The sequence below is a fragment of the Corticium candelabrum genome, chromosome 17, assembly GCF_963422355.1.
Source record: "Corticium candelabrum chromosome 17, ooCorCand1.1, whole genome shotgun sequence".
NCBI lineage: Eukaryota > Metazoa > Porifera > Homoscleromorpha > Homosclerophorida > Plakinidae > Corticium > Corticium candelabrum.
Genome location: NC_085101.1, coordinates 909,388 through 936,425, shown reverse-complemented (window position 1 = coordinate 936,425; position 27,038 = coordinate 909,388). Strand labels below are relative to the sequence as shown.

Genomic DNA, 27,038 nt, shown 5'->3' with positions numbered 1-27,038 from the left:
TCTAGGTAAGTTCATGATACTCATGAAAAGTAGGCAACCAAGAAAAGCTTTCAGATCCTGCTTCGTCACAGGCTCCCAATGTCAACCGTCATCTGGCATATCTTCCTTTAGATCAGCATACTTGTTGCTGTTCTCTGCTAGCATGTCCTATACTTTGTCAGTAAAGAGCAAGGAAAAGCAACTAAAAAATAAAAAAGCAATCACTACATCAGAGTAGACAGATTCAAGTAACCCAGAAGTACCTCAGTGCTCTCTCATCACCTCTAAAATCACCTGTGGATCCTGATTGCATAGTAAACTCAGTCATAAACTGCAATTCCCACTCCTCTGTCCATCCGCGATTGTCATTCTCATTGCCGCCTTCATCACTATCATCATCTCAAGCAGGTCTTCGTTGTTTTCGCGTTCTCCTGGAACTTGCGTCGCCTCTTGTCGACGAAGACGTTGTTCTTCTTTCTTGATCTGAGCTGAGATCGTCGTCAGAATTCTGTTCCTGTACTGTGTGCACTCTTGCATCGATAAAGGGGTCAGCTATGTCTACAGAAAGACTACTTTCCCACGTGCAAAGACCAATGGCCTACGAATTTGAAATCTCACCACATCTACCTCTTGAAGGTTCTGTTACGTCGTCATCACCGTCATTGTCACTTTCATCTAGCCAGGAAATCATTCTAGCACTCGCCAAGGATGCACAATTCCTAGTTGACGCCATGATGCAACAAAATGGTGGCCTAGGTGCGGTCAACCTACATGCCTTAGGCGTTCATAGCAATGCAGGCTCTACAACCAATCAAAGAACAGCTGTGGCAAGCTCTACGTCTCCCGTATACAGCCCTAGCGTGCTTTTACGATATTGCCATGCCTAAGGGATTTCTACCACGTGTTCCTTCACGTGTTAGGTGACGTGAAAACATGTCGCTGCTGGTTAGGGGTTAAGTGATGAAGTTGGGTAAATTTAATTCGAAACTACAGTGAGATTATACAACCCACATGTTAGTTTTTGCTGATTCCTTTTCTGTTCAGAGTGGTGCTCATTCTTAACTCATCTGAGATTTTGGCAAGGTCTTCAAATTCTCAAAGTTTACTTCCAGGATAACTTTAAAGTCATATGATTTGGTGCACACACGACTCAAACAACTTGGTTGTAGCTTACAAAACTAACTGAAAACTACTTTTTGTAGTTAGGTGAGCAAGGATTATTAAATTTTACTAGGGTTTTCTTAATCTTGAATAATGTACACACTAACACAAGTTGAGCATGGCACGATGGAGTCCAAGGCCAATTGGGACAGTGTTCTTTCAAGATCTTTGTGTACTTATTGCTGATATCTCTGAAATTCATTGGGAAGAGGCTTGAATTAAATGTGAAATGGTTTTTCTAGATTGGATTTGCATCTAAAGGACATTTTGATCTTGATATTTATGGAGCTTCAGATGACAAGTGAGTAGACTTGTTATTAGATTGCATGTTGATTGATATGTTCTTTGTTGTTCAGGTTTTCCAGATATGTTACTTCAATAGCTACAAATGAAGCTGAAGAAGTTATTTAGATATAACAAGCATATGGCCATAAATTATATTGTGATGTTGATTGTTTGTAGGATGATGAGGATGAATATGTGCCAGCAGCTGCAGCTCAGCAGAGAAGTACATTCACTGCTCCAATGGCAGTTCTAAATGAGCTGCCACCTGGGGGAGAGGTAACATGTGTATTTAACGTATCATTCCAGCTTGTTGGTAGAAATGTAGCCTGTGCATACACAGACACATGACTAGGCTTTAATTAATACAATGACTAATTGTTATTGGTCAATTACATCTTATAATGACTGTGCTAATAAAGTGTTGGGGTTTTGTTAGTTTGTGGCCTGGTCAGGTTTGGTTTTGGTTGTTTGGCCTAGTTAGGGTTTACTGAGATTTGCATTTTAGTGTGAATTAGAGGTCATCCATCATTGTCGACATTTACTCAAGCATACAAAGTATACTCTTTTCTGCATACCTCCCCCCCAAGCCTACATACAAATGTTGGTCATGTATTTCTAATGTACCATGGTATTACAATAATTAGAAGCCCTTTCGAAGATTGATATGTACATTTCATTGTTCTGGCCAGCAGTCTTCTATTGTTGTTGCAATTTCTGCGCAGCTTCCAAGCGAGACAAAGATGGGCTGGCAAAGACAGAAGCATTCACAAACTGCTGGCACCTGTTTGTCGGCGTTGTATGAACAGCGCAAGGTCTCTTAGACAGGTCTGTTAGTGTACCTACAGCAGAGTACGGCACTGCCTACAGTCCCACACCGTGTACACTTCAAGCATGTGCGACAAATACTTAGCGTAAGCATAAATGCAATACCCTGACATTAGTATCACTACCTATCTAATTCTGGAACAAAGAAATCATCAACATTTCATACTCCACCACAAAGTGTACAACTACACTTACCCCCTCCCCCTAGCGTATACTTTGTATGCTTGAGTAAATGTCGACAATTATGGATGACTCCTTATGTGATGAGTGTCAATAATGCTATAGTTTAAAGAGAGGGTGCCACACTAAATATCGGGATTAAATTTTTTCAAGTAGAAATGTTGCTCTGACAGTAAAATACACGTATAAAAATATTTCAGATTTTTGGTCAAGCTTCAATGGTTAGCTATTGACTAGCCGTCGAATTCTGTTGAATTTGAGGTTTGGTTCTTGTGACATCACAAGGGGAACGGAAGTTACGTCACCTCAAATGAAGGAATCTCGGCATAGTGCAACTTTTCTAGCATTGAATCTGTGAGCATGAGTTTGCATTGCTCCAAGTTGTCATCAGCACATGGTTTTAATTCTTTTGAAGCAGAAATAGCAAGCAGAGATATTACAGAGACGATGGCTGTAGGAGTCGGCTAAAAGAATGCGCATCTTCTCAAAGTCCAACTAAAACGATGACGTACCAAACAATGGGTGAATTCACAATTTAGACGGGTAAGCTTGATTGCACTCTACTGGCTCGTTTTCCACATAGTTTGGGAAGCATTTTCACTTGTTGTACGTCGAACGTAGCTGTATACCAGGAACACAAAATCGCTATCATGTACTGTTATGTTTAGTGGTGAGTATTAGAGGAAGCAGCCGCAACACCATGCTATATTTTTTCAATGAAACCTACGCTGATGTTCACAGAGCTTCCGGTCATTGTGCTCAGTAACGTCACAAGAGGACGGAAGTGTCGAGCATGAGCGCAATCCACTTTGAAAGAGTGAGGAGTTGCGTTCCAGCTGCTTCCTCTAATACTCACCACGAATCAGAACAGTATCTGATAGCGATTTGCGTTATGTGGAGATGCTTCCCAAACTAGCAGAAAACGAGAGCCAGGAGAGCGCAATCATGCTTACCGTGAATTCACCAATCGTTCTGTACATCACTGTTTTTAGTTGGACTTTGAGGAGATGAGCATTCTTCACTTTTTGCTTGCTCTTAGCCGTCGGCTCTGTAATCTCTCCGCTTGCTATTCCTGCTTCAAAGAATTGAAACCTTGTGCTGAGGGCAACTTGGTGCAATGCAGAGTCATGCATGTGGATTCAGTGCTAGAATAGTTTGCACTTTGCCGAGATTCCTTCATTCCAGGTGACGTGAGTAACTTTCGTTGCCCTTGACGTCACATGAACCACACCTCAAATTCACCGGAATTTGACGATTAGTCAATAACTACGCTCGTGTTAGCCACTGAAATGTTGACTAAAAATCTGAAATATTTTTAATCGTGTATTTTACTGTCAGAGCAACATTTCTACTTGAAAAAATTTAATGCCGATATTTAGCATTGCACCCTCCCTTTAATTAATTAAGTTGATTAATTAATAGTAGAATCAAAGAGAGAGTGTGTCTGTGTTTGTGTGTTATACTGTGGCTCTGACTGGTATGGACACACATACAGATGCTAACATTGAATGAAGTGTTGAGAGTGCTGACTTGATTGTCAATTCGTCTTGTAAAGTTGCTGCTGCTTCTGGTCTTAATTAACAAGGGAAAGGAGCTCCTACTAAGGTGTGTCTCAGTGCTATCTTGACTTCCTCACTTTAATTATCTTGGCTGCTTTGAATCTTTTGCACAGACACACTGAGTTTTGCATATGTATGTGGCAATGCCTTCTCTTTTAGAGATATATTATTATGATAATGTAGAATATGGGCAGATAGACTGAGTGTCACTTTGCTGTGTGATTGATTATACACATGAAAAAATGGCCAGATAAGTAAATGTCATTTTACTATGTACTTATAGGACCGAGATCCATTTGCCGACACACGAGCTCGCCGTATTGCTGATCGAGAAAATGAATACCAGTCACGCCGCCGCCTTGCTATTATTTCACCAGCCAGGGCAGATCCATTTGCAGATGGTGAGCCACACCCTACACCAAGCATGCTTACTGGCATGAACAGGGAGGTATACACACATCAATTAGGGTAGGTAGTAGGTATCTTTATTGTGAAATACTAATAGTCTGTCTTTTCTTCCTTGCGTCAGTCACTGAAGACTGAAAGGTAAGTACTATATCTCAAGGCACTTTAGTGTGATACTCAGGTGGGCCTGATTCTTCCTCAGTGTTGGCTGTTTCGTGTACAGCATGATGTCAATGAATCTCATCGTCACTCAAGATCCATGCCTTTCAAGGCAGTACCCTGTGTTTGTGTGTGTAATTGGCTGATTATGTAGTTGGTCAGTTGTTTGCTGTGTTCGTCTTAGAAGGCAGATGGTGAGCCTCGGCTTGGAGTGTCCTCTTTCTGCCATTACAAAATGTCCATTGAATGGCACCTGGGTGTCACTTTGAGTTGGCCCATCTGACCATGTTACTGTGTTTTAGCTAGTCTGTAAACATGTGTGATGTTTTCGTACTGTTTAGGGGGAAAGACGCCTGATCCAAGTGTCAGGACATATGCTGATGTTATGATTGAACAAAACTTACGGAAAGAAGAGGTAAACATATTGAACCACAATCAGTTGTGCAACACTCTTTAGTGTCTCCATGTCACAATTTTCAGTGCCTAAAATGCACAAGATGTGTTGTATGTAGGGATTAAAGGGGGCACGCTAGTGGATGCATTGCATTTGAATTAGGTATAGTACAGTGTTCTAGCCAGGATTTTTTGCCAACCGTCAATATGACGTCATTAAATATAATGATGTCATTAATGACATCATCAAATATTTGATGTTGACATATTTGGTAATGACATCATAAAATTACTTTACTGTTCTCTAGTTGTATTAGAGTCAAGTGCAACATAACACAGACAGATAGTACAGTATTATTACAATGACAAGTTGACTTGGAACTGGAATTATGAGCTGGCGTAAAAGAGTAAGGGTGTAGAGTACAAAACATGAGATTGAAGATAACAGTAATTAGTAGAGCACCTGCTGCAACCATAGTCACTCATTAGCACTTCTTGTGTGAAAGGTCAACAGGAATTCACCTCAAACACCACAAGGAGACCATGCACTCCCTGAGATTACCAGATGTCTGACATGAGAATATGTATTGTTCTGTAGCAACTTTGGGACCATCAAGACCACTACTGTCTAATGATCCCACACTATGCATGCTAAGGCTTTCCAATTCTGTTCCAACCGTCAATAAATGCTGTTTTCCCCACTCCAAACGTCCCTTCCCTCTCCCAACCATCATTTGACAGTACTGACGGTGCTGGCGAGAACACTGTAGTACTAATTCAAACACTCAGTAACCGTGAAGTCTTGGGGCTCTAATTTGCACTGAAGGCAAAGCTGAGTGAAGTCTTTCTATAGCCTGAACTGGAAGGATCAAGACGTTGCAGTAACAGGTTGTGTTAGACCATGTCTAGTAGTTAGGCTTTATAAGTATAGTTTTCAGAATTTTTTGTCTAAAATCTCAATTTTGCAAAATTAAGGTTGCTACACTGCAAGTTTGGTAAGATTAGAAAAGCACTTTGGCACTTTAAGCCAGACCCTGTCATCTGGGTGTCTTACCCAGGAAGCACTTGTCTCTTTCCAGGACGTGGCACTCTAGTCACCGCTTCCTGTGAGGAAGCATTGCTGCAAGTGCACTCAGTTCACAGTGAGCACCAAGAAGTTCGTTTAAGGCTTACACTGCTGCTGTCCCCATCAATTGACGCCTGGATACCTGTGTAGGAATTTCATCTATTGATCTTTGCACATGTGCAACATATGAACAGCACTTGGAAGCGCCTCCTGACAATTGAAATTGACTTTCTTACCAGTTAACTTGAACACTTAGTTACGATGCACGAGCTACTCCAGTTGAGCTACCCCAGTTGAGATCGGCTCCAGTGCACGTTGCATTTCTGAGTAAGCCCTTTTATGGTCATAACTTGTTTCTTGGTAGTTAGAAAGTTGAATACAAGTGGAAGTCACAGTTACAACTGTAAGCTTTGCATTAGGCCATAGTTTGGATGTGCATGCATGTGTACTTGTATGCATGTGTTTAGCTATGTTTCATGTCATTTCATTTAGGCTGATGTAAGAAAGAGTATTCAGGAGAAGAAAAAGGCTAATGAATTGTCCACCAGTAGTCAGAAGGCAAAACCTGGTCTGTTTAATTTTGTAGATTCTTGACATACCGATCATTGTAGAATTGTGTTTTGTACTGTGTACTCTTTTTCTATTTGGTAGCAAAACGCAACCGGTGGGACAAGATGGAGGAAGAGCCACCGAAAAAGAAGTCAGCATGGGATCAGGCAGATGTGAGTTGCATGTTGTTTGATGTACCCTCTGCTACTAATGTTTTTCGAGACTAAGTCTTTTTGAGACTCCAAGAATAAGTTAGAATTTTTTACAGATCCTAATTTTGAGGCCTTGATGTGCAGTATTAGTCATTTTTCTATTATTTGTTTATTTATTCTTTCCAACGATTCAATTCTTTAAACATTTTTCTAGTTGGCATTCTAAAGGTTCATGGTCACGGTCGGACATGTGCACTGCATCCTGTTGAAAAGGGTGCACTTTTTCAAACACTCAGTAACCGCGAGGACTTAGACGCTCTCATTTACAGTGAAGGCAACGCTGACTGAAGTCTCTATAGCCTGAATTGGAACGATCAAGACGTTGCAGTATGACGTTGCATTAGGCCATGACCCTGGTAGCTATATTCTAGGGTTTTTAGATGTAGTTCTCGGAGTTTCTTTTAAAACTTCAAACTGAGGTTGCTACACTGCAGTTTTGGTAAAATTCGACAAGCACCCTTGCACTTGGAGCCAGGTTAGAGATCCTTATGCTCTGCACATGACCAGATAGCACACGTCATGTTCCCTTATGTTGCATCTGCCGTAGTCACATCTTTCTCTCAGAGTAAACAAGTGCACTCAGTTCACAGTGAGCACCAAAGAGTTGTATTGTTTAAAGCTTACACTGTTGCCTTACCCGTCAATCGACATCTAAATAGCCAGTTTCGCAGTAGTTTCGTCTATTGACCTTTGCGCATGCGCAACATATGAGCAGCATATGTTACGTACAATAGCTACGACGCAAAAGCTATCTCACTTGAGATCGGCTCAAGTGCACATGTCCGACCATGACCCTGCACCTGTAAGCTACACACTTCGTCTAGGGGCCATTTTTGACGATGTTTCACGGGCACGCGTGCAAAAACCAAAGCCCGGACAAGTAACAATTTATTTGAGACAGGCATAGTTAGAATGGTTGTATAAAGGCTTGAAGCATAGGCAGTAAAGTTGTCTTAATTTCATGACTTGGAATTGGTACCTTTGGCAGCCTATTGGTACTATATGTCACCGATAGCAAGGAGCTTGGGGTGGTGAAGAAGTTAAGATGCTATGTAGCAAACTTGTATTCTTCTCAGATTGACTGCCAATATGTACATTGTGCAATCTAAAATGTGTAAGACAGTAGGCATAGCGTATGTAGCATGTTAATTATGTAGGCATTCTATGCTAGATGGGCCGTTATCTGAGACTCAAGGCGTTTTAGTGTCTTTATAGAATACTCTTTGCTGGATGCTTTTTAATAGTCTTAGCAAGTAGATTTTGGCAACTGGCACTGCTTTACCAACTTCAGGCTGATATGACATGCACGAGTTTATATTTATCCTATGCAGCCTTTATGAATTGTAGAGTTTACTCAAAGGTAACGTGTAGATCAGGCAAGTTGATGGAAAGGTTAGTGCTCCGGGAGTAGCCACCACAACTTGAAGCCTGCTGTGGTGGTTGCATAAAATAGATTTACAGTATGTGTTTGTAGTTAGAGTGATTGCTTTGTTAGCACTGGACTGTTTTGTTCTCTTTCTTTTTGCTAAGGCAATTGTGCAATTTCTGTGATACACTTATACTATGTTTTGTCAGCATTAGAATGTTGTACACAGAGGGCTATTACTAGCTTTGTTAGATAGTGACGGTACCAGACACAGTGTGGCAATGTCTTAGGCCAAATGCATATGAGCTGGGACATTGAGGGTATGTTTCCACTAGCGCCTAAACTGGTTTAGCAGGTGGTTAGGCTAAACTGGTTTACTCCTTCCGCCTTCATTTGTTGTTTTTAACGTGATCACATGACACTAAACGCTGTCACGTGTCTACACAAATGTACTAATTACCTAGCGCGTGCATGTAACTACAGTCGATTACCTATTATTTGCAACTGTGGCCACATAGACACAAAAATTACTATACATACACAGTTGAAAAGCCTGTTAATTGCGCTTTCGAATGATACAATTCTCATAGCTATTGGTGACTGTTTCGAAACGTTCATGTCGACTTCCTGTCTACGCTACACTAATTGAGTCGCCGCTGTCTTCATCATTGAGAAGATCTGCTTTCTGGTGCTTCGCTTCGTCGTCCGGAGAGCTAATAAACATATAGAATATTAGAAAACGGTTTGAATGATTGTTCTATACCGCCTTCTCTAACCAAAACATATGGGTACATAGCCATAGCAACAGAGAACATGCTGTTACTATGGGCATAATTCAAATTATCACCAATGATTAATGGCCAAACTTGCAAAACAGCTACTGAAACGCTTACTGAATAGACATCACGAACAACGAAACGTTTAGACATGAAAATGATGTACTTACTGTGCGCTGCGTCATTGCTGTCTGTCTTCACAAATGGAATATCTCACTCGTTCTCCGTCGCATCGGCCTCAAATGATGCATCCGAAGCGAAACACACTTTAATTAAGAAACGTCTGAATGCATTGTTTTTGCCTCCAAAGTCTTGGCGAAATCCCCTCGAAGAACAAAGTACATCCAGACTGTCATGCACCGTGTTGACAAAAATTGTGATGAAGCCGCATGCACCGCTAAAATTTGGCCCATATGTATAGGCACGCCCCAAGGGTGTGTCTAATGGCTAAAAATATTTGGATTGGTTAACGAAGCCCATGACGCTGGATATTCAACGTCAGAATCATGTGTCCGGAAGTTAGACAGGGGCATGGAATCATAGAAAATTCGATATCTGGTGATTGCTACAACATAGACTGCTGAAAGTAGGCTCATTCGAAAGGAAATTTATTAGCGATTCTTTTGAACTATAGTTTTTGTCGAGCGAAAGCAAGGCTCCATTTTCGGGGAGATGGCAAACGGCCACCCGGGTACTAAACGAAGGCGGAGTAAAGGTAACCATGTGATGTGACGTACCTTTACTTAGCCTACGTGGGCTGTTAGTGATCATGGTGACGGAGCTGAAGGGTTAAGGATTGACCTGTTTCCACCTTCGGTATATTCTAAACTTAGACAATTTCATAAAGCTGTTTTGTGGTAGGTTTAGCAAGTGGTTTAGGTTTAGCTGTCACATGACAGTAGCGCGTTTGTTAGATGACTTCTGACAACATCATTTTGATGATATTGACTATTTGCTGGGATAGGACTGCATTAAAAGATGTAAGTGCTGTTAACTAAAGAAAAGAAATCAGCAGCTACGGAGAGAGAGATGGTGTCCTTGGTCATCATTACCAGCAGATCCTGAAATCAGTGATAACCAACAGTTGCTCCAACTCGGCGACAGAGCAGCCCAATACTTCAAATTAAGGCGTTCCTAAACGGTTTGTTTTGCATATCGTGGGTGTGCCTGCGCATGTGCATGAATTCATGAGCGTGCACCTTCAATACAGTCTGTGTGGTTGATGTTCGATAAACTTGTCTTGCCGAAACTGTCAGGAAGGAATGCTGATCACATCATCTTCGTTGACTTACTGTGTTTTCTGCAGAGCACACAGTACTGTAGGTATACGGGACTACCTTTGAAGCCATCCAAATTCTTCCAGCCAGGTGTTGCAAACCCAGAATAATGATGTATCCTTTCCTTTGCAGGTGGCGCTTCACAGTCCATGTCTTGGTGTTCAGCTTCCTCAGACACTTTTGGAGACAACGATAGTTACATGTTGCAAGAAATTAGTGGTCCTCTGCCTACGGAAACTGGTTGACTAATTGGTGGAAGATGCCATGATCATGATACAGATGTTGTAATAATCACCAGAGCCATGTATAGAGATATACTCGGCTTTGCCACTCACACTACTAGCGCCTATCCTGCTATCTTTGGAGAACCCAAAGAATGCAAACCAAAGGAACGCAAAGAGGAATTTACACATTTATGCGCAAGTTACAAGTATTCTAATTTTAAAGATTGACACATTCAAATTTATTTAAGGCCACACCCTCAGAATCAAACAGGGCGACTCGCCCTGCTAAAAGGGCCTGGGAAAACCCTGCCCAGAGTTAGTGTAGGGGGAGAGGCTTATAAGAAGGGTTTACCATCCATCTGTTTTATACCCTTGACTACACACTCACTAGATGGTGGCAAGTTGTTTCACTTGGCATCACTTGTCAATTTACTCTAATACCAGCATGCACTCATACTGTCTGATGCCTTTGTTGAACACACTATAGTAATTCACTTCTAGAATAATTGATAGGAAGATGGGTGGGTCTTCTATTTAGTCATGGTCTTTTATTACAACACTATTACAGAAAGTTTCAAAGTGGTTTGAATTGAAACCCTGAGGCTTCAATTGTGGTGAACCTTGTTTTTAAACAAATACATTAACATTAATTTGATTTTTAGAGTTTACAGAACGCTGGTTAATCTGATGTTTGGTGCATGAATATATGAGAGTTTCATTATAGACATCTCAATTATTGAGATGCCTTACTGTTTCACCAGAGTAGTTGTAAGTAATTGGGGTGGTTATGTGTTTGCAGATCTCTGTTAACTTGTTTTACAATTTGTTTGTATTTGATTTTGTTTATGGTAGATTTCTACTCCTTCTGCTGGCCACTGGGGAGAAACTCCTGCCAGATCTAAGGCAGAACAAGGAGAAGCAACTCCAAAGATATGGGAGGCTACACCAACGCATACAACTCCTCGTCGTAATCGATGGGACGAAACTCCGAAGGTAGAACGTGAAGAGACAAGTGGTTGGGCTGAGACTCCACGTGCAGACACAGACGTTAGTGCCACTCCTGGAAGCAGAAGACGTTCTCGATGGGATGAGACACCACAGGGACAGCTAGGAGCAGCTACACCTAGCACACCTTCATTTGGAGGTGCCACGCCTTTATCTACAGGACCTACACCTGCTGGAGCTATGGCAATGCAGATGGCTACACCAACACCTGGTCATCTTGGAACAATGACACCCGAGCAGCTGCAAGCATATAGATGGGAACAAGAAATTGATTATAGAAATAGACCATTGTCTGATGAAGAGCTAGACACAATGCTACCTACAGAAGGTTACAAGGTAATATCTGACAAGTTTTGCCGTTTTAAGTGTAGTCATTTTTTATTTCGTGTTGTTTTTATATCATTGTTGTGTATGTGTTTGTTTATTTGTTTGTTTTGGATGTGTGGCAGTGCACCACAAGAACTGTTAACTGTGTTTTTGTGTAAGGGGTCATTCAGAATTTATTGACAGTTTTATGAGCGTACGAAGGGGTCAGAGGCTTTTGCATGCTGTTGAGCTTTCCATATGTAGAAATGGCTTTTGGGTGTGTTTTGATCTAACCACTTTGTTGTCATTGCAAGAAGCAATATCAAGCATTGTTCACATGTCAGCTGACCAGCACTTAAGGACACTTGAACATGGGAGGTTACGACAGCATATTCTATTTTTCCTGCAGAACTCTTACGGTCTACAGAACGTAAGAGCTCCAAGTAAGGTCGCCTCTATCAGAACATATACCAAGGTCTTTGTGTTGATTCCAGACCAAGGCCATGTGCTGATGCTGTATGCAGTTTGTGTTTGTATCAAACTGTATGGCTTCTATGGTCTACACGTTGAATTTTACTTGGTAGTATGCATGTGGTTTTTGCATGTCAGCATTGTAGCTTCCCCTTTAGGAAGGAGGAGAAGTTAACAAGAAAGCTTGTGCTTTGTATGCATATGAAATTGTCGACAATTTTGAACAACCTGTAAAGCAAGTCAAAGCACAAGCAGAGCTTGACACATTTTTTCTCTGTCACCATTCGTGTCATTTTTGTAGCTGCTGGAGTACTCGACTAGACTGAACATTTTGCACTGTTTTGTCAGTTTTGCTTTTTATGAGTTGCATTTTTCTGTGTTTCTTGTTTCAACTTGTTTGCAGCATTTCTTTTAGTCACAGTTACTGCTTGCTGTGGTTGCTTCATCACAAATCGGGTGTTTGTATGCACCCAAGTCTTTTTATAGCAGTGTTCAGTGTTTGTGGCGATTGTTTGTTGTTTTATCTGCATTTTGCACTTTATTGCAGAGTCTGAGGTCCATATATACACAATATTTTAGGACATTCTCTTTAGTGCATGAGTGACCAGGGTTGATTGTATCTGTTTGTGTTGTTTGCTGAGTTGTCTAGTTGATAACTGGAATCTGTCACTTGTGTTATGGCTTCCTTGTGATCAGAGTACTTTATGGGCACATTTGATGTGAAGTTCTGGAACTTTTTTGTTCAATTTAGTTCTGAAACTGTTCCAACTCGTTCCGGCAGTTCCATCCAAGGAGCTGGAACTGACACCCGTTTTTCTGCAAAAGTCCCAGAAGTGTGTTGGCGCACTACTTTTCAGCCAGCAATACTAATTGTCGATTGTTTTTATCACGCCAAATGTATTGATAATTCTGGAGAGTACTTGTGTACTTATAAAAACTTGTGTTTGTTTGATTGTCATACAAGTGAACTGTCTGTTTGTCAGTAAGTTTGTGTGTGTGTGTGTGTGTGTGTGTGTGTGTGTGTGTGTGTGTGTGTGTGTGTGTGTCTGTTTGATTGTGTTTTCCTGTGTCTGTGTATGTATTCTTTGTTTGTGTGTCTGTTTGTGTGATTATTGTGTATGTAGGAGCACTGTAGCTGTAGAGACTTTGTGATAATCTGCTGTTGATTTGTTTGTGTACCTGCCAGTTTCTCAGTTTATGTTGTGTTTGCCTTTGTTAGTTTGTAGTCTGTCTTTGATCGTGTCATATTGACAGTGTCTTTTTTGGGTCATCATGGTGAGATTTGTAATGCGCAGTTGCTATATGCTAGGTATTGGACCCTCCAGCCAACTACCATCCTATTCGCACTCCAGCAAGGAAGCTAACAGCTACTCCAACGCCAGTTGGCATGACTGGTTTCACCATCCAGGCAGATGATCGCTCTGTTAAACAAATGGATGATCAAGCAGGTGGAGGTCTTCCTTTTATAAAACCAGAAGATGCTCAGTATTTTGACAAGCTGTTGGTAAGTTCTTAGATAAGTAAGTATTCATTATATTAAAGAGACTGTAAGTTTGTCTGTGTGTTTTGTAATCATTTGCGGTGTGTTTCTTGCTATTGTGTTTGTGTACTGTTTAAGAACTTTAACTTGATGTCTTTCTGTTCATGTGTTAAAAATGCAAGCATTGGTATTCTCTTTCACACATGTAAAGCAGTACTATGACTAGCTATTTGGAGTGGTGCTATTTTTGTTATACTATAGACACAGTAAAAAGTGGTTTTACATATATATCTTGATGTGTAAAAGAGTAAGGTGGAGTTTATGATTTACGTAGCAAATTAGTAACAAAATCATTTTGGAATCAGTTGTTGGAGGGCTGAGTTGTCACCACAAGAGCATGGTAACTGGTTGCAACAGTAAATTTGTCTGCTCACAAGTTGCTCAAGTTTTGTGTTTTTAATATGCAGTATTCAGAATAACTGTTAGGCACTGGACATTATTGAGATTGTTGACTTTTTAGATACGTTTAAACAGTGCATCAATGAGTATACATGCAATTGTTGCTGAAGACATTCCGTTTGTCATGTGCACTCGTTGGTCAGCCTTCATGAGCAGGCAGGATTGGTTGCGACAATGCAGTGGTGCTAACAGCAAGTATACTAGATTTCACTGCTGCTAGTTTCTCTCTGCTATGTTTGTCATCTGGTGTAGTGCTTTTGTCGCGATTGCAAACTGATAAATGCAGTTTTTGTCAGTCTGGGTGAGCAATTTGTTGTTTTCCTTCTGAACTGCCCAGCTGGCTTTAGAGTGCACTGCTAATACTACCTTACAGAGCACTAAATTGCTCTGGCTTTTAGGAAACTTTGAATGAACATTTGCTTTATATTTACATACAGTATTTGTTTGGTCAAGAGAAACAGCTTAAGAGTATTGTGTTTATAAGGTTGATATTGATGAGACAAAGCTTGGTGCAGAGGAACTAAAAGAGAGGAAGATCATGAAACTTTTACTGAAAATCAAGAATGGCACTCCACCAATGAGAAAAGTAAGTTTCAGCTTTTTTATAGCTGCATGTCACATGTTTCAATCATTGTTTGTTTATGAAGAGTGCATTGAGGCAAATCACAGACAAAGCAAGAGAATTTGGAGCTGGGCCATTGTTTAATCAAATATTGCCTCTACTGATGTCACCTACATTAGAAGATCAGGTGTGTAATTATAAGTGTGTAATTGGAATTGTAAGATGAGTTAAGCAAACTCCTCTTCATGCCACAACATTTGTTAACCAGTAGTGTACTGAAACTGCTTTGTGCTGTGTACATGACTTAAGGAGTTTTTGTTGACTGTATTTTATATAATGTTCAGTGGTCACCGTTGTCTCTGTCTTGCAAACTAACCTTTTTTGTGCTTTAGGAACGTCATTTGTTGGTTAAAGTTATCGATCGAATTCTTTACAAATTGGATGATCTCGTTCGTCCATTTGTGCACAAGATTCTTGTCGTCATTGAACCTCTTTTGATTGATGAGGACTATTACGCTCGTGTGGAAGGTCGTGAAATTATTTCTAACTTGGCAAAGGTGTGTTGTATATTGTTGTTGTAGGTGGTTTGCTAACTATTTTGTGTTTGACAGGCTGCTGGTTTGGCTACTATGATCTCTACTATGAGACCTGACATTGATAATATTGATGAGTATGTCAGAAACACAACTGCTAGGTCAGTTTTATGCGTTGATGCAATAATATGCAATTGTAGGGAAGTGGGGTCCTCTTTATTCTGTTAGCAAATGATAGTTTAATGGCAAGTAATAGATCTTCAGTAACCTTTGCTTTGTATAGCAAGAACGCAACAGTGATACAGAACAGACCTTTTCACGGTACAAAACTATTTTTAGTTACAGGAACGTTTTATCAATACAATAATTTCTCACATAAGTGTACAATGCATGATATTATGATGTTTACAGACATTTAGAGTGCGACTGATTTAAGAGTCACTAATTGTTGATATTGCGATTGGTGGAAGATCGTACTTTCAAAGTTTAACGTGAATTTCTTGGTTATGTCATTGTGGGACAGATGCCGTGCCTGTTGGTCACTGCCAATTTTATCTAGATGAACTTTTTGGTGTGTGAGTACAGGTCAGAGGTTAGTATGAAATTGGCACATAAGAATTTCACAGTGGCTGCATTCAAACAACCTGCACGGAAGGCCTATAGTGGAAGAATGAGCTTAAACACAATTAATAACACTGTGAGCTGTTTGGTGAATTAGTAGCTAAGTTATCAGGCGTAGTTGTACAGACATGTAGCTTATGTCTTGTTTCTATACATATCTACTCCACAGCTTGAAAATACTAGTAGCTTACAATGGCATGATACAATAGCTACAGTATGCAAGGTTACAATTACGGTGGGTCCTTGATATATAGTTACAAGGAACACTAAAATTTCTTTTGCTATTGAGGCTCTTTGAAATGAGCTTTCTGGGCTTCATTGTTGGCTGTTAGGGAATGCTAGGCCTCACAGTCTTATGAAGCCATTTTAGCAATGTCTCTAGCTACAAGAAGCTGATAAAATCGTGACAGGTGATGGAGAAATTTTGTGAGCATCTTTTTGTACTCCTTTGCGTCTCACCATATCTGATGATATGTGTTGACATGTAAATGTGTTCATTTAATATAGGGGAACTCCAACGGAAGTACAACCTGCTTTCAAAATGTAGGCTTTATCATGAATCTTCGTGCTGCGCCGCTACTGTCAGGCAAGCAGTCGCTTTGGTAGCGGGAGAAAACGCAGGGTAGGTACAGAGCATGCGCCATGCTGACACGTCATTGGCACTAAGTTCTGCCTACACCAAATGAATTGCCTACGTAGCTCAGTTATCTTGCCAGTAAATTACACGAAAACTAAATGGGAATGGTAACTATAGAGGGATCTTGTGTTTTAAGGCCTTAGGAGAGCTGTCTGCAACGAAAGAAGGATGCGAGATGCTGTTTTGTTCCAGCAGACTTGACCCTCTCCTCTCACAGAAGATGAGGGTAGGGCAATAAAACTCAACGGTAATTAGCATTAGCCTTCATTCTATTAATCTACGAAGAGAAACACTCAGAGGGTGGAGGTTCTCTTGGAGAGATCTGAGTAAGCAGACACGCCCCTTTCAAACAGCGGGTGGGCGGAGTGTTACAGGTGAAGAATGGCTCTGATTAAGCATTAGACTTACAACCCGAGTGCAATGATGTAGACGGTGTAGCTAGTACTGTAGTACGTAAGTCGTTTACACCCTGCACAGTGTGAAGACTCGTGACCATGGTAAAATACCGACCCTTTGTCATTCCCAGATACTCAATCGTGGCTCATCAGGCATCTAGAAACCATGCTGATCGTCAAAGCTGATCACACCGGACTGCTGCCTAAATTGGACACTGACTTAGGACTAGAGAACAACAAGAAGGGGCGTGTCCATCTATACAGGTTTCTCGAGAGAACGTATATGCTTCCTTGACATACTTGAACCTTGTGCGTGTTTCTCCATGTAGATCAATAGAGCAAAGGCTGACGCTAATTACTGTTGAGTTTTATTGCGCTAACCTCATCTTCTGTGAGAGGAGAGGGTTAAGTCTGCTGGGAGAAACAGCCTCTAGCATCCTACTTTTGTTACAAAGAGCTCTTCTATGGCCTTAAGAACACAAGATCCGTCTATAGTTACCATTCCTGTTTAGTTTGCGTGTAGTTTACTTGCAAGATATGAGCTTAGCACCAATGACGTGTCAGCCTGGCGCATTCTCTGTACATACACATGTTTGCTCTGCTACCAAAGCAACGGCTGGCCCAAAAAGTAGTTCAGCACGAAGTTTCACGGTAAAGCCTACATTTGAGGTCAGGCTGTATTTCCGTTGGAGTTCCCCTTTAATGCCTGCCTGCACTGTACCTGAGACAACTGATTCAGACAAGAGCTGGCTATTGTCTAAGGCTTCTGACCACAGAAAGTAGCTACTTGATGTTATATGATTTAGGCGACTTAGTACAGTCTACAATCTGCGATAACAACAGCACAAGGTTGCTTATGTAGTATGGATTATATACAAGCCATGTAAGTAAAGTTGGGACATCATGACTAGCTTTGTAATATTGAGGGTATGGTACGTCGAGGTTTGTCATGGCAAACCTTCACTCTACTTTTTTTGATTTGTATTATGCCACTTTAGAGGAGAAGGCAGGAAAGTTGTATTAATTATTATTGTAGGTGAAAAGCATTACAATCTGGAGGTGATGCTCATTGGTTTTGTGTTTAGGGCTTTTGCTGTTGTTTCTTCTGCTCTTGGTATCCCATCTCTACTTCCCTTTTTGAAGGCTGTATGCCGAAGCAAGAAGTCTTGGCAAGCTCGCCACACTGGAATCAAAATTGTGCAGCAGATTTCTATTCTAATGGGCTGTGCTGTACTTCCACATCTTAAGAGTCTTGTGGAAATCATTGAACATGGTAAGTGAAGAGACAGAATACAAGCTGCAGTGTTTTTGCCAGAGGTGACAATGCCAGCATTATGCCAGTTAGAGAAGGCTCACCGCTGGTTGGAATGTAAAATTATTGAATTTTGCCTTTGGCCTACCACTTCATGCCAAGTTAACTTTGTCACAAGTTTTTATTACAGCCAGTGCACTGCAATGTTACAAAAAAATTTGAACTAGCAGCTGTGCCCGTTTTCCGCATGTGATATGTTCACAGGTAACAGCTACTTACAATACAGCAATAGCATACGACTACAGTGCTAGATGCTCCTTCTGTTTCTCTCACTCAGTCTTTTCTCTGTTGCTTTCCTCGTATTGTTCTACAGTTCTTTATAGATGCACAGGTACAGCAAGCTGCGCCAACTAGCATTTTGTAGTTCTTCAGCTGGAAAGCATAACCCTTGAGGCGTGCTTTATTCTCTGCCTTTGTCTGTCGACTTTCTCTCACTCACATCATTGATCAAATGCAAATTAAATGCTATCAGACCTCAGTACAGCTTGACTGTGTTATTTGACAATGTGTTAGAAGTAAATTGGTTATCCAATGATCAAGTGTCAGCACTTCCAAGGGGATCCAAGTGTCAAATGTGTGTAAACCTCATCGAAAAAGCAACGTTGCTGCATGATGATGAGGCAGTAGAGACGTCAAAATTTTTTGTGACATCATTTTGAAATGTCATCGACGATGTTAGTTTGACTGTACCATTGCTGGCTACCATATCTTGGCAAAAACACTGAGCGGCATGAAAGTTTTTGTCTATTTTAGCTGTCTACTTCAATTTTTGATATGTGCAAGCAACTATGTTCTAGTGTTTACATGCGGTCACTGTCACAGTAACTTGTTATAGCCCTATTCTTCATATCACGCTATATCAAAACAGTGTGTTTCATGTTGTTGATAGCCAAACATTAGGTTCAGTTGAAAAAATATTATTTTTGCTAAATTCTTTCATGTAAGTGGAGTTTTGGAGCAACAGTTTGCACAGGGATCATGAAATAACGAATGCCTGAAAGTCGTGTTTATCAAGACAGTCAACTTGAAACTTGAAATCCCGCAGCGCACATCTGCACGACATATCACAAGTCATTGTCAAAATCAAAGACTACTGCAATGAAAAAGATGTCGGCAAGAAAAGAGAAGTTAGGAAAACGTGGAGTTATTTTAGCATGGTGGTGATTAGGTTGCAGAGTAGGTGTTGCTAAAAGAACATGCTCCATTCTCCTTCAGAACTTTGTGTAGATGCCAGCCATTCACCAGAAGTATTGACCAGAACAACCAACACAGAAGCGTTTGTTTGCACTTATGCGTATGGTTGCAACAGGCATTGTAGGTGACGAAATGCGTGCTTGGCTACGCGAAGCATGTTGTACAGTAGTACTGACTCTTATGGAAGCGGGACTTGATTTTGTTTAATTTGGAACAATACACACTGTCGACAAGCTGAATGTCAGTACATGCAGTTGGTTTATGTATTTATAACAGTGCCAGACAAATGACTATGCTGTAGCACTGAAACTTCACGTATGGTGTTCCGTGTTTGCAGTTATTTGTAATACTAAAGATAGCAAACTGAATTTCTATTTAGAACTTTACTAAGTTTAGCAACTGGGAGTTTGCTAATTGCTAACTACACCTGCAGGTATTTTTAATGGTTATGAACTCAATATGTTTCTGTGATGGAACTTCTGCTATTACAGTTAGACAAAGTAACCGTGTACATTGCAGAGTATAGTAGTTTATGAAATCTCTCAGGGACGTATCCATTGGTCCGGTTGGTCCATTTTCAACCGGACGACTTTTCAACATTTGTACTTTACCAATGGACCATTCCCGACAACTTCCGGAATAGGGCAAAGCTGATTAAATAAGTTTTTATTTAATCACTTCGTAGACAGCCGCATCAATGGCCTGCAGCTCGCACATCAGAATGCGTACAGCTTGTAGACTTGTTCATTCTGGTTTTTTAAATAGTGGATAAGAGTGGAAACAGATGTTGCTTCTGTCACCTCCCTCTAATACCACATTCACACTAACACGTTTACAAACTGTGCCCAAGAGGTCTGAGATTTGACTGAGCCAGCCCACACAATGAAAATCGTGCTAGCATCCATTCACACTACATGTACCAATCGCAAGCCAGAGGTAGTTTCTCGTTAATTCATGTTATCTCAGCAAACATTTATTGCATAGTCATTGACCGACGTGATGTTCCTGTCTCATTGTTGCTGTCTTTTATTTTTCTTTGTTCTAATTTTAATTTTTTTAATTTTCTCTATACACTGCTGACCAGTTCGATTGTATCCAGCTTCTTACATTTGGGAAATCTATTAATTAAGTACAATGTTTCATCTTCTGACCATGCCATTTTGGAAAAACTCTATGCATGCTCTGGCATGCTTGCAGATCGGTAAGCGGTCACACTACGCAACACATCTATGCAAAGCTGTGCCAAGCCATGTCAGGACGGCAAATTGAAGCTTGCCGGCCGGCATGCATTCAGCTTTCTTGGCACAGCATGGAAATTGTTGACACTATGCAACAGATCTGAGCTGAATCGTGCCATACTGTGCTTGCACTCTAAAGTCCGTTAGTAGAAACGTAGTATAAGCTTCATCACCCCATGATTTTTTTTGTTTTAATCTAAGAGACTCTTTGGGGAGTATAACACTGTGCTGCATGTATTCTGCACAGACCTAATGGTTTAATACCTGGCTGTCTCTGCACTGTAATGTTGATGACACTCAAGACTTTGTTCTGTCACCACGTGGTCGTTGCTGTCAAGCTATAGACAGAATCAAGTTCAGCAACTAAGCTGCAAATGCATTTCTGTTTTTCTAACTTTATATTTGCTTTGCCTTTTAGGTCTTATTGACGAACAACAGAAGGTTCGTACAATCACTGCTCTTGCCCTTGCAGCCCTTGCTGAGGCAGCCACACCATATGGTATTGAAGCATTTGATAGTGTTCTCAAGCCTCTTTGGAAAGGTATCAGAAATCATCGAGGAAAGGTAGAAATAACAAAAATATTGTCTGTTTAGTCGTCGTCATCTGGTAATTTCTTGTGTAGGGTTTGGCTGCATTTTTGAAAGCTATTGGTTATCTAATACCACTCATGGATGCTGAGTATGCCAACTACTACACAAGGGAAGTGATGATCATTCTCATTAGAGAATTTCAGAGCCCTGATGAGGAAATGAAGAAAATTGTGTTGAAAGTAAACTAAGAGAGACAGTTTCTGCTGTTGTACTTTTGTGTAACTGTGTATTGGTAGGTTGTGAAACAGTGTTGTGCAACAGATGGAGTGGAACCCGCTTACATTAGAAGTGAGATATTACCAGAGTTTTTCAAGCATTTTTGGAACCATCGCATGGCAATGGATAGACGAAACTATAGACAGGTAAGAGCTACAAAGTGTATCGGGTTTTGTAAGTTTTGACAGCGTGGACATTGTTGTAATGTCATCTTCATGTGATGTCAATTCATGCAGACCAATGCGAACTGCAAACAGACTTGATATTGTATATTGTAATGTTCTTGGTTTTGCAAATTCCACGTTTGATGAATTTTTGTGTCCCTACTTAACATTTCACTCTGTGAGTGTTGACTGTGTTGTTCATGCAGTACTTTCCATTAGAACAAGAAAATTCTGTGTCACATCCTGTTATGCGACAGCAGATACAGGAAAATTTGAGTTGAGCTTATTTGTATTGGTGTAGCTTGTTGACACAACAGTTGAAATTGCTGGCAAAGTTGGTGCTGCTGACATTGTCAGTCGTGTGGTAGACGATCTCAAGGATGAATCAGAGCAGTACAGAAAGATGGTAATGGAGACCATAGAGAAGGTGAACCGGTCTGACTTGACATTAAGGTGAACTGAATATTTATGCTACTGTATGTAGATTCTTGGGACATTAGGAGCAGCAGAGATTGACTCTCGTCTCGAAGAGCAACTCATTGATGGCATTTTATATGCTTTTCAGGAACAGACAACTGAGGTATGGCACTGACAGTGGTTTCACTGTAAGTTGCTAGCTGTAGATAATATGTTCGCAACAGTGAGCAACCACTAATTTATTATCTGTTACAAAGTATCACTTCTATGTTCTGTTTCTTAGACCTTCTTTGCACTGGGTTTTGTTCACATCTAGTGCAATGTTTATTCTAGTTGAGGCCACACCAAATGTATTAGTGTTTTGCATCAACAGCCTGTTTAAATTTGGGTCGGTCGGATTAACTTTTCCACTTTTTCTGTATATTTTTCCAAGTACAACATATTTAATGCAAGCTATGCTTGATCCAAAAACAATACTGGGTACCGTGTACTAGTCAGCTTGTTTTAAAATACAATCTAAACAGAGGTCCACTTTTCCAGTCATCTTATCCAGCAGCCAAAACAAGCATTGTGACAATTGGCATGTTGCTTTCCAGTTTACGACCACGCTTCTCAAGATCTTGGGTTTGACAGTTTTGTCATGCAGTCTTTGAAGGGTGTGTTCTTGCACCTATTTAGCTGCTGAGGCAAGACACATGTGTTATGTTCCAAAAAGTTGGGTCGGCCACACAATATTTGGCTTGGCCTAACTGGACCACCCAATGCTTGCATGCAACATTTGATCTACTAAAGGCAAATAACAAAATGGCATCTTTGTTTCATCTCTCAAGAGTGGTGCTTTGATCTTTACATTTTGTCATGCAATAAGAAATGGTCTGGAATTTAAGGCTATTTGTAAAGTTGTGGCTATTCTTGTCACAGTTTTCTAACATGCGTACATCATATGTTTCTATTGTAATCCAGGTTTAATGACTTAAAATGTAGCTAAATTAAAGGGGAACTTTCATAATAATACAAGTGACGTTCTGATGGCATTACTAACTGCCTTGATTCTATTAGTACTTTTCTTTGGTAAGTAATAAACTCTTTCTGGATGGAGAAATTGAGCTTCTGATTTGGAGTGTAGCGTTAGTTAGACGCTTAATTTTCTAGCCAGGAGTTTTGTTAAGTAAGTAAGAAAACTGCTAAAGAATTTAGGGCAGTTAGTACTATCCATCATAATGTTACTTGAATTGGCTGGAGTTCCTTGTCAGTAAGACAAGTGCTATGGGTATGGTTCTGTATATAGCCTTTTTGCGTTTATACTTGTCATATGAATGCAAGTTGAAAGTGCTGTACTTCTGTGTGGTGTACACGTAGTTGGAAGTGGTACATCTCTACACGTATTGTAGAATGAGGTAGTTTATTTCTTTATCTGCTTTTTCAGTTCCCCAGCTGAATTCCGTTTCAGTAGGTTCTAGATTTGCACTTTATATGACTTTATTTTTATTGTTTCAGGACATTGTTATGTTGAATGGATTTGGTGTGGTTGTCAATGCTCTGGGTGGTCGTGTCAAACCGTACCTGCCACAGATTTGTGGAACAATTTTGTGGAGGCTCAATAACAAAGCCGCAAAAGTTCGGCAACAAGCAGCTGATTTGATCTCACGTATTGCCCAAGTGATGATGACATGTGGAGAAGAAAAGCTCCTTGGCCATTTGGGTGTAGTACTGTATGAATATCTGGGAGAAGAATACCCAGAAGTGCTGGGCAGTATTCTTGGAGCTCTGAAGGCCATTGTGAATGTAATTGGAATGACTAAGATGACTCCTCCGATCAAAGACCTATTGCCACGACTAACTCCTATTTTAAAGAATCGGTAGGTAATGTGTGTTGAACATGGATCTGTTACTGTAATGTGTCTGGGTAAAGCAATAGTTGCTGAGTACTGGATGATAGTGGTTTAAGTTATGCAAGAATATTTGTAATTGTCTATTTGTTCACACGTTGTCTACTTGAGAAACACCAATTTCAGAATTTAGAACAGGGCCAGGCTAAATATTATTACGTTTTATGACAAGACTGTTTTACTGATGTAAACAGTACTGTGCTGGCAGGTTATCTCATATTGACTTTGATTGGTAGCATGCACCTGTTGCTTGTGCACTGTGTGGTACTAGATTTTAAATTGTCTGATAACTGTTTCAATGTTTTCTTGTAATTTTAGCCACGAGAAAGTTCAAGAAAATTGCATTGATTTAGTTGGTCGAATTGCTGATCGAGGTTCAGAGTTCGTGTCAGCACGTGAGTGGATGAGGATTTGTTTTGAGCTGCTAGAACTGCTAAAAGCCCATAAGAAAGCAATTCGTCGTGCTGCTGTTAACACGTTTGGTTACATTGCTAAAGCAATTGGTCCCCAGGATGTGTTAGCTGTATTACTCAACAATCTCAAAGTCCAAGAGCGTCAGAATCGTGTTTGTACTACCGTCGCTATAGCTATTGTTGCCGAGACATGTGCTCCATTCACTGTACTTCCTGCATTAATGAATGAGTACAGAGTACCTGAATTGAATGTACAGAATGGAGTGCTCAAGTCACTTTCATTCATGTTTGAATATATTGGAGAGATGGGAAAAGACTATGTATATGCTGTTACACCATTGCTTGAGGATGCACTGATGGACAGGTTAGTTATTGGTTTTTGTATGTCATTTCTATGTGTCGTGTGTGCGCACATGTGATATGGTTTTACGGTTACAAGTGTCGTGAAGTTAGATAGGATGGAATAGCTGCTTGAAGGAAGTTGCTAGTGAGATTAATGTACCATAGGGAAACGTGTTTTGAGCCTCTGTAAAAAGCAGCATGACACGAGTGGAAAGATAAAACGGTATGCATGAACGATAGATTAGGTGATGTTTCTAGTTCATTACTTGCACTGGTCGTAACAAAAAAGACCGTGGTGTCATGATAGCAGGTACATTACTGGGATTATTTGAGAACATAGTACCTAGAATACACCATGAACTCAAGAGTTGCTTAATTTCCATGCCATTTATGATCAAAGACATTTGTGTACAAGAAGATTTTGGTTGTTCATTATGGTAATTACTACACAGTACACCCTCGATTATCCGGACTTCTCGGAGACAGGTTAGAAGTCCAAATCATCGAGTGTCCGGATAATCAAAAGTTGATAAATATCAACTAATCTCCTCTACTCTACCACATCACACTCTGTTTCCACACGTATGGTACATTTGTGTCACTAGAAGAGTAGGCAACAGCTGCCTATTTATTAGAGTATTACGTACTCTGTTATGTTTCGCTTATTTGTGAGAGACCGCATCTACAGCTTATTAGTATGAAGTGAAATATATGTATAGTTCCTTTATCTGGGAATGCAAGAAGTCCGGGGGGGAGGGGGGACACAGGATTTGTCCGGATATTCGAAAGTCTGGATAATCAAGGTCCGGATAATCTAGGGTGTACTGTGTCATTCAGCTAAGCCTTCAAGGCTTTCTTCATTCTAGGAAAGCAAGAGCATCATCTCGGATGACCGTTGTTAAGACTTACATTTAATTAGTTGCACCATTCGCCAGACATGTTTCCTTAGACTAAATATGTCTCCTAATTTACTTGCCACAAAGCTTGTTATCAGGAGAGTAAAATGCTATTGTATTGAACCTGACATACTGTAACTTGTCAAACCATTGTACTCCACTTTGTTGTGCAAACAGAAACAGCTAGTCTTCAGTAAAGTGAGTAGGTCAGAGGAGTTTCAGAGTTTGTGTTAAATCAGATGAAGATGTCTGTGTATGACAGACATTAGTAGTTGTCAGAGAATGGTTAGCTGAGTTGCCCACTAGTCGCCGTTGGCATTTTGCTTTTGCTTTTGTAGTTTTCAGAATGTTTTGCTGAAATTGCATTTTTTTAATTTTCGTGTTGTTTTTGTTAGAGATCTTGTTCATCGGCAGACTGCATGCTGGGCAGTAAAGCACATGGCTTTGGGGGTTTATGGGTTTGGTTGTGAAGATGCTCTTCAACATCTTATCAACTTTGTTTGGCCCAACATTTTTGAAACATCTCCTCATCTTGTCCAATCTTTCAATGATGCCGCTGATGGTTTTCGTGTTTCACTTGGAGCATGCAAGGTCTTACAGTACACTTTGCAGGGCTTGTTCCATCCAGCCAGGAAGGTGAGAGATGTCTACTGGAAGGTTTACAATGGTCTGTACATAGGATCACAGGTATAACTTAATTAAAGTAGCAATTTTGATTCATTTCTGGTGGACTATGTGTCGATTTATTTGTAGGATGCACTTGTAGCACATTATCCTCGTTCCAATATCTCTGGAGTGAACTGCTTTGAACGCTATGAACTTGACTATTTTCTTTAAGTGTGGTGTACTTCATTGACACAGTGACATAGCACTGTAGTGTGATATCTGTTTTTTCCGTTAGTGCTGAAGAGTCAGTCAAGTAGTTGTGGTATTATGTCATTTGCAACTTCCAGTATGTGCATGCAGACGTTAAGACTACCGAGATTAATGATTTGAATGTGTTGCATTTGTGTACTACATATATAGTAAACTATTGACAGTCTGTGAGGTGCAGAAGTTTGAAGTATTTGCCCTACATCTGATGTGGTGGTGTACCTGAGAAATGCTGTGAATAATAAATAACTTCTACCACTCTCATGTGTGTCTCTTGATCATTAGCTCTGTATTACCTGAAAAATGAATGTCAAAGACTTCATGACATAATGAGCTGCCTTGTAGTTAGCGCCTGCCCAGTGGAATGTTTCTGGACACCTTGTCTGTATCAAATTAGGTAGCAAATTTGAGTTTTATTTAGTAGCCTGCTTCTCTTCACCAGTCTCTAAGCCGGTTGGAGGTGAATGTGGGGTAATAGCCGGTTGGAGGTGAATGTGTGGGGGCTACGTATCTTTTGAAGAAGTTACTTCCATGTGGACCTATTAACAATACCCATACTTGTCCCTTATCTACAGTACCTACTAAAATCATTAATTCTTGTTGACTCA

General features: G+C 40.4%; 1 protein-coding gene across 1 annotated transcript; it reads left to right on the top strand.

Moving 5' to 3' along the window:
• Positions 1-1,387: 1,387 nt before the first annotated feature.
• On the top strand, positions 1,388-26,620 carry LOC134192736 (splicing factor 3B subunit 1-like). Its single transcript, XM_062661480.1, has 23 exons — positions 1,388-1,441; positions 1,497-1,542; positions 1,603-1,701; positions 4,273-4,390; positions 4,895-4,968; positions 6,505-6,580; positions 6,664-6,734; positions 11,269-11,757; positions 13,508-13,702; positions 14,622-14,723; positions 14,785-14,886; positions 15,092-15,256; positions 15,311-15,393; positions 17,971-18,158; positions 21,048-21,193; positions 21,253-21,399; positions 21,457-21,582; positions 21,902-22,027; positions 22,085-22,180; positions 23,515-23,876; positions 24,225-24,683; positions 25,953-26,244; positions 26,311-26,620. Exons 3-23 carry the CDS (start codon positions 1,666-1,668, stop codon positions 26,392-26,394), a joined length of 3,537 nt encoding a protein of 1,178 aa, XP_062517464.1. The 5' UTR covers positions 1,388-1,441; positions 1,497-1,542; positions 1,603-1,665; the 3' UTR covers positions 26,395-26,620.
• The last annotated feature ends 418 nt before the right edge of the window (positions 26,621-27,038 follow it).

Excerpts from the sequence above, each read along its gene's own strand:
- LOC134192736 (XM_062661480.1), top strand. The coding sequence starts at position 1,666 with ATGGCAGTTCTAAATGAGCTGCCACCTGGGGGAGAG. Across the intron at positions 21,400-21,456 it reads TGAAGAAAATTGTGTTGAAA|GTTGTGAAACAGTGTTGTGC; the intron begins GTAAACTAAGAG and ends GTGTATTGGTAG. Across the intron at positions 22,181-23,514 it reads TTCAGGAACAGACAACTGAG|GACATTGTTATGTTGAATGG; the intron begins GTATGGCACTGA and ends TTATTGTTTCAG.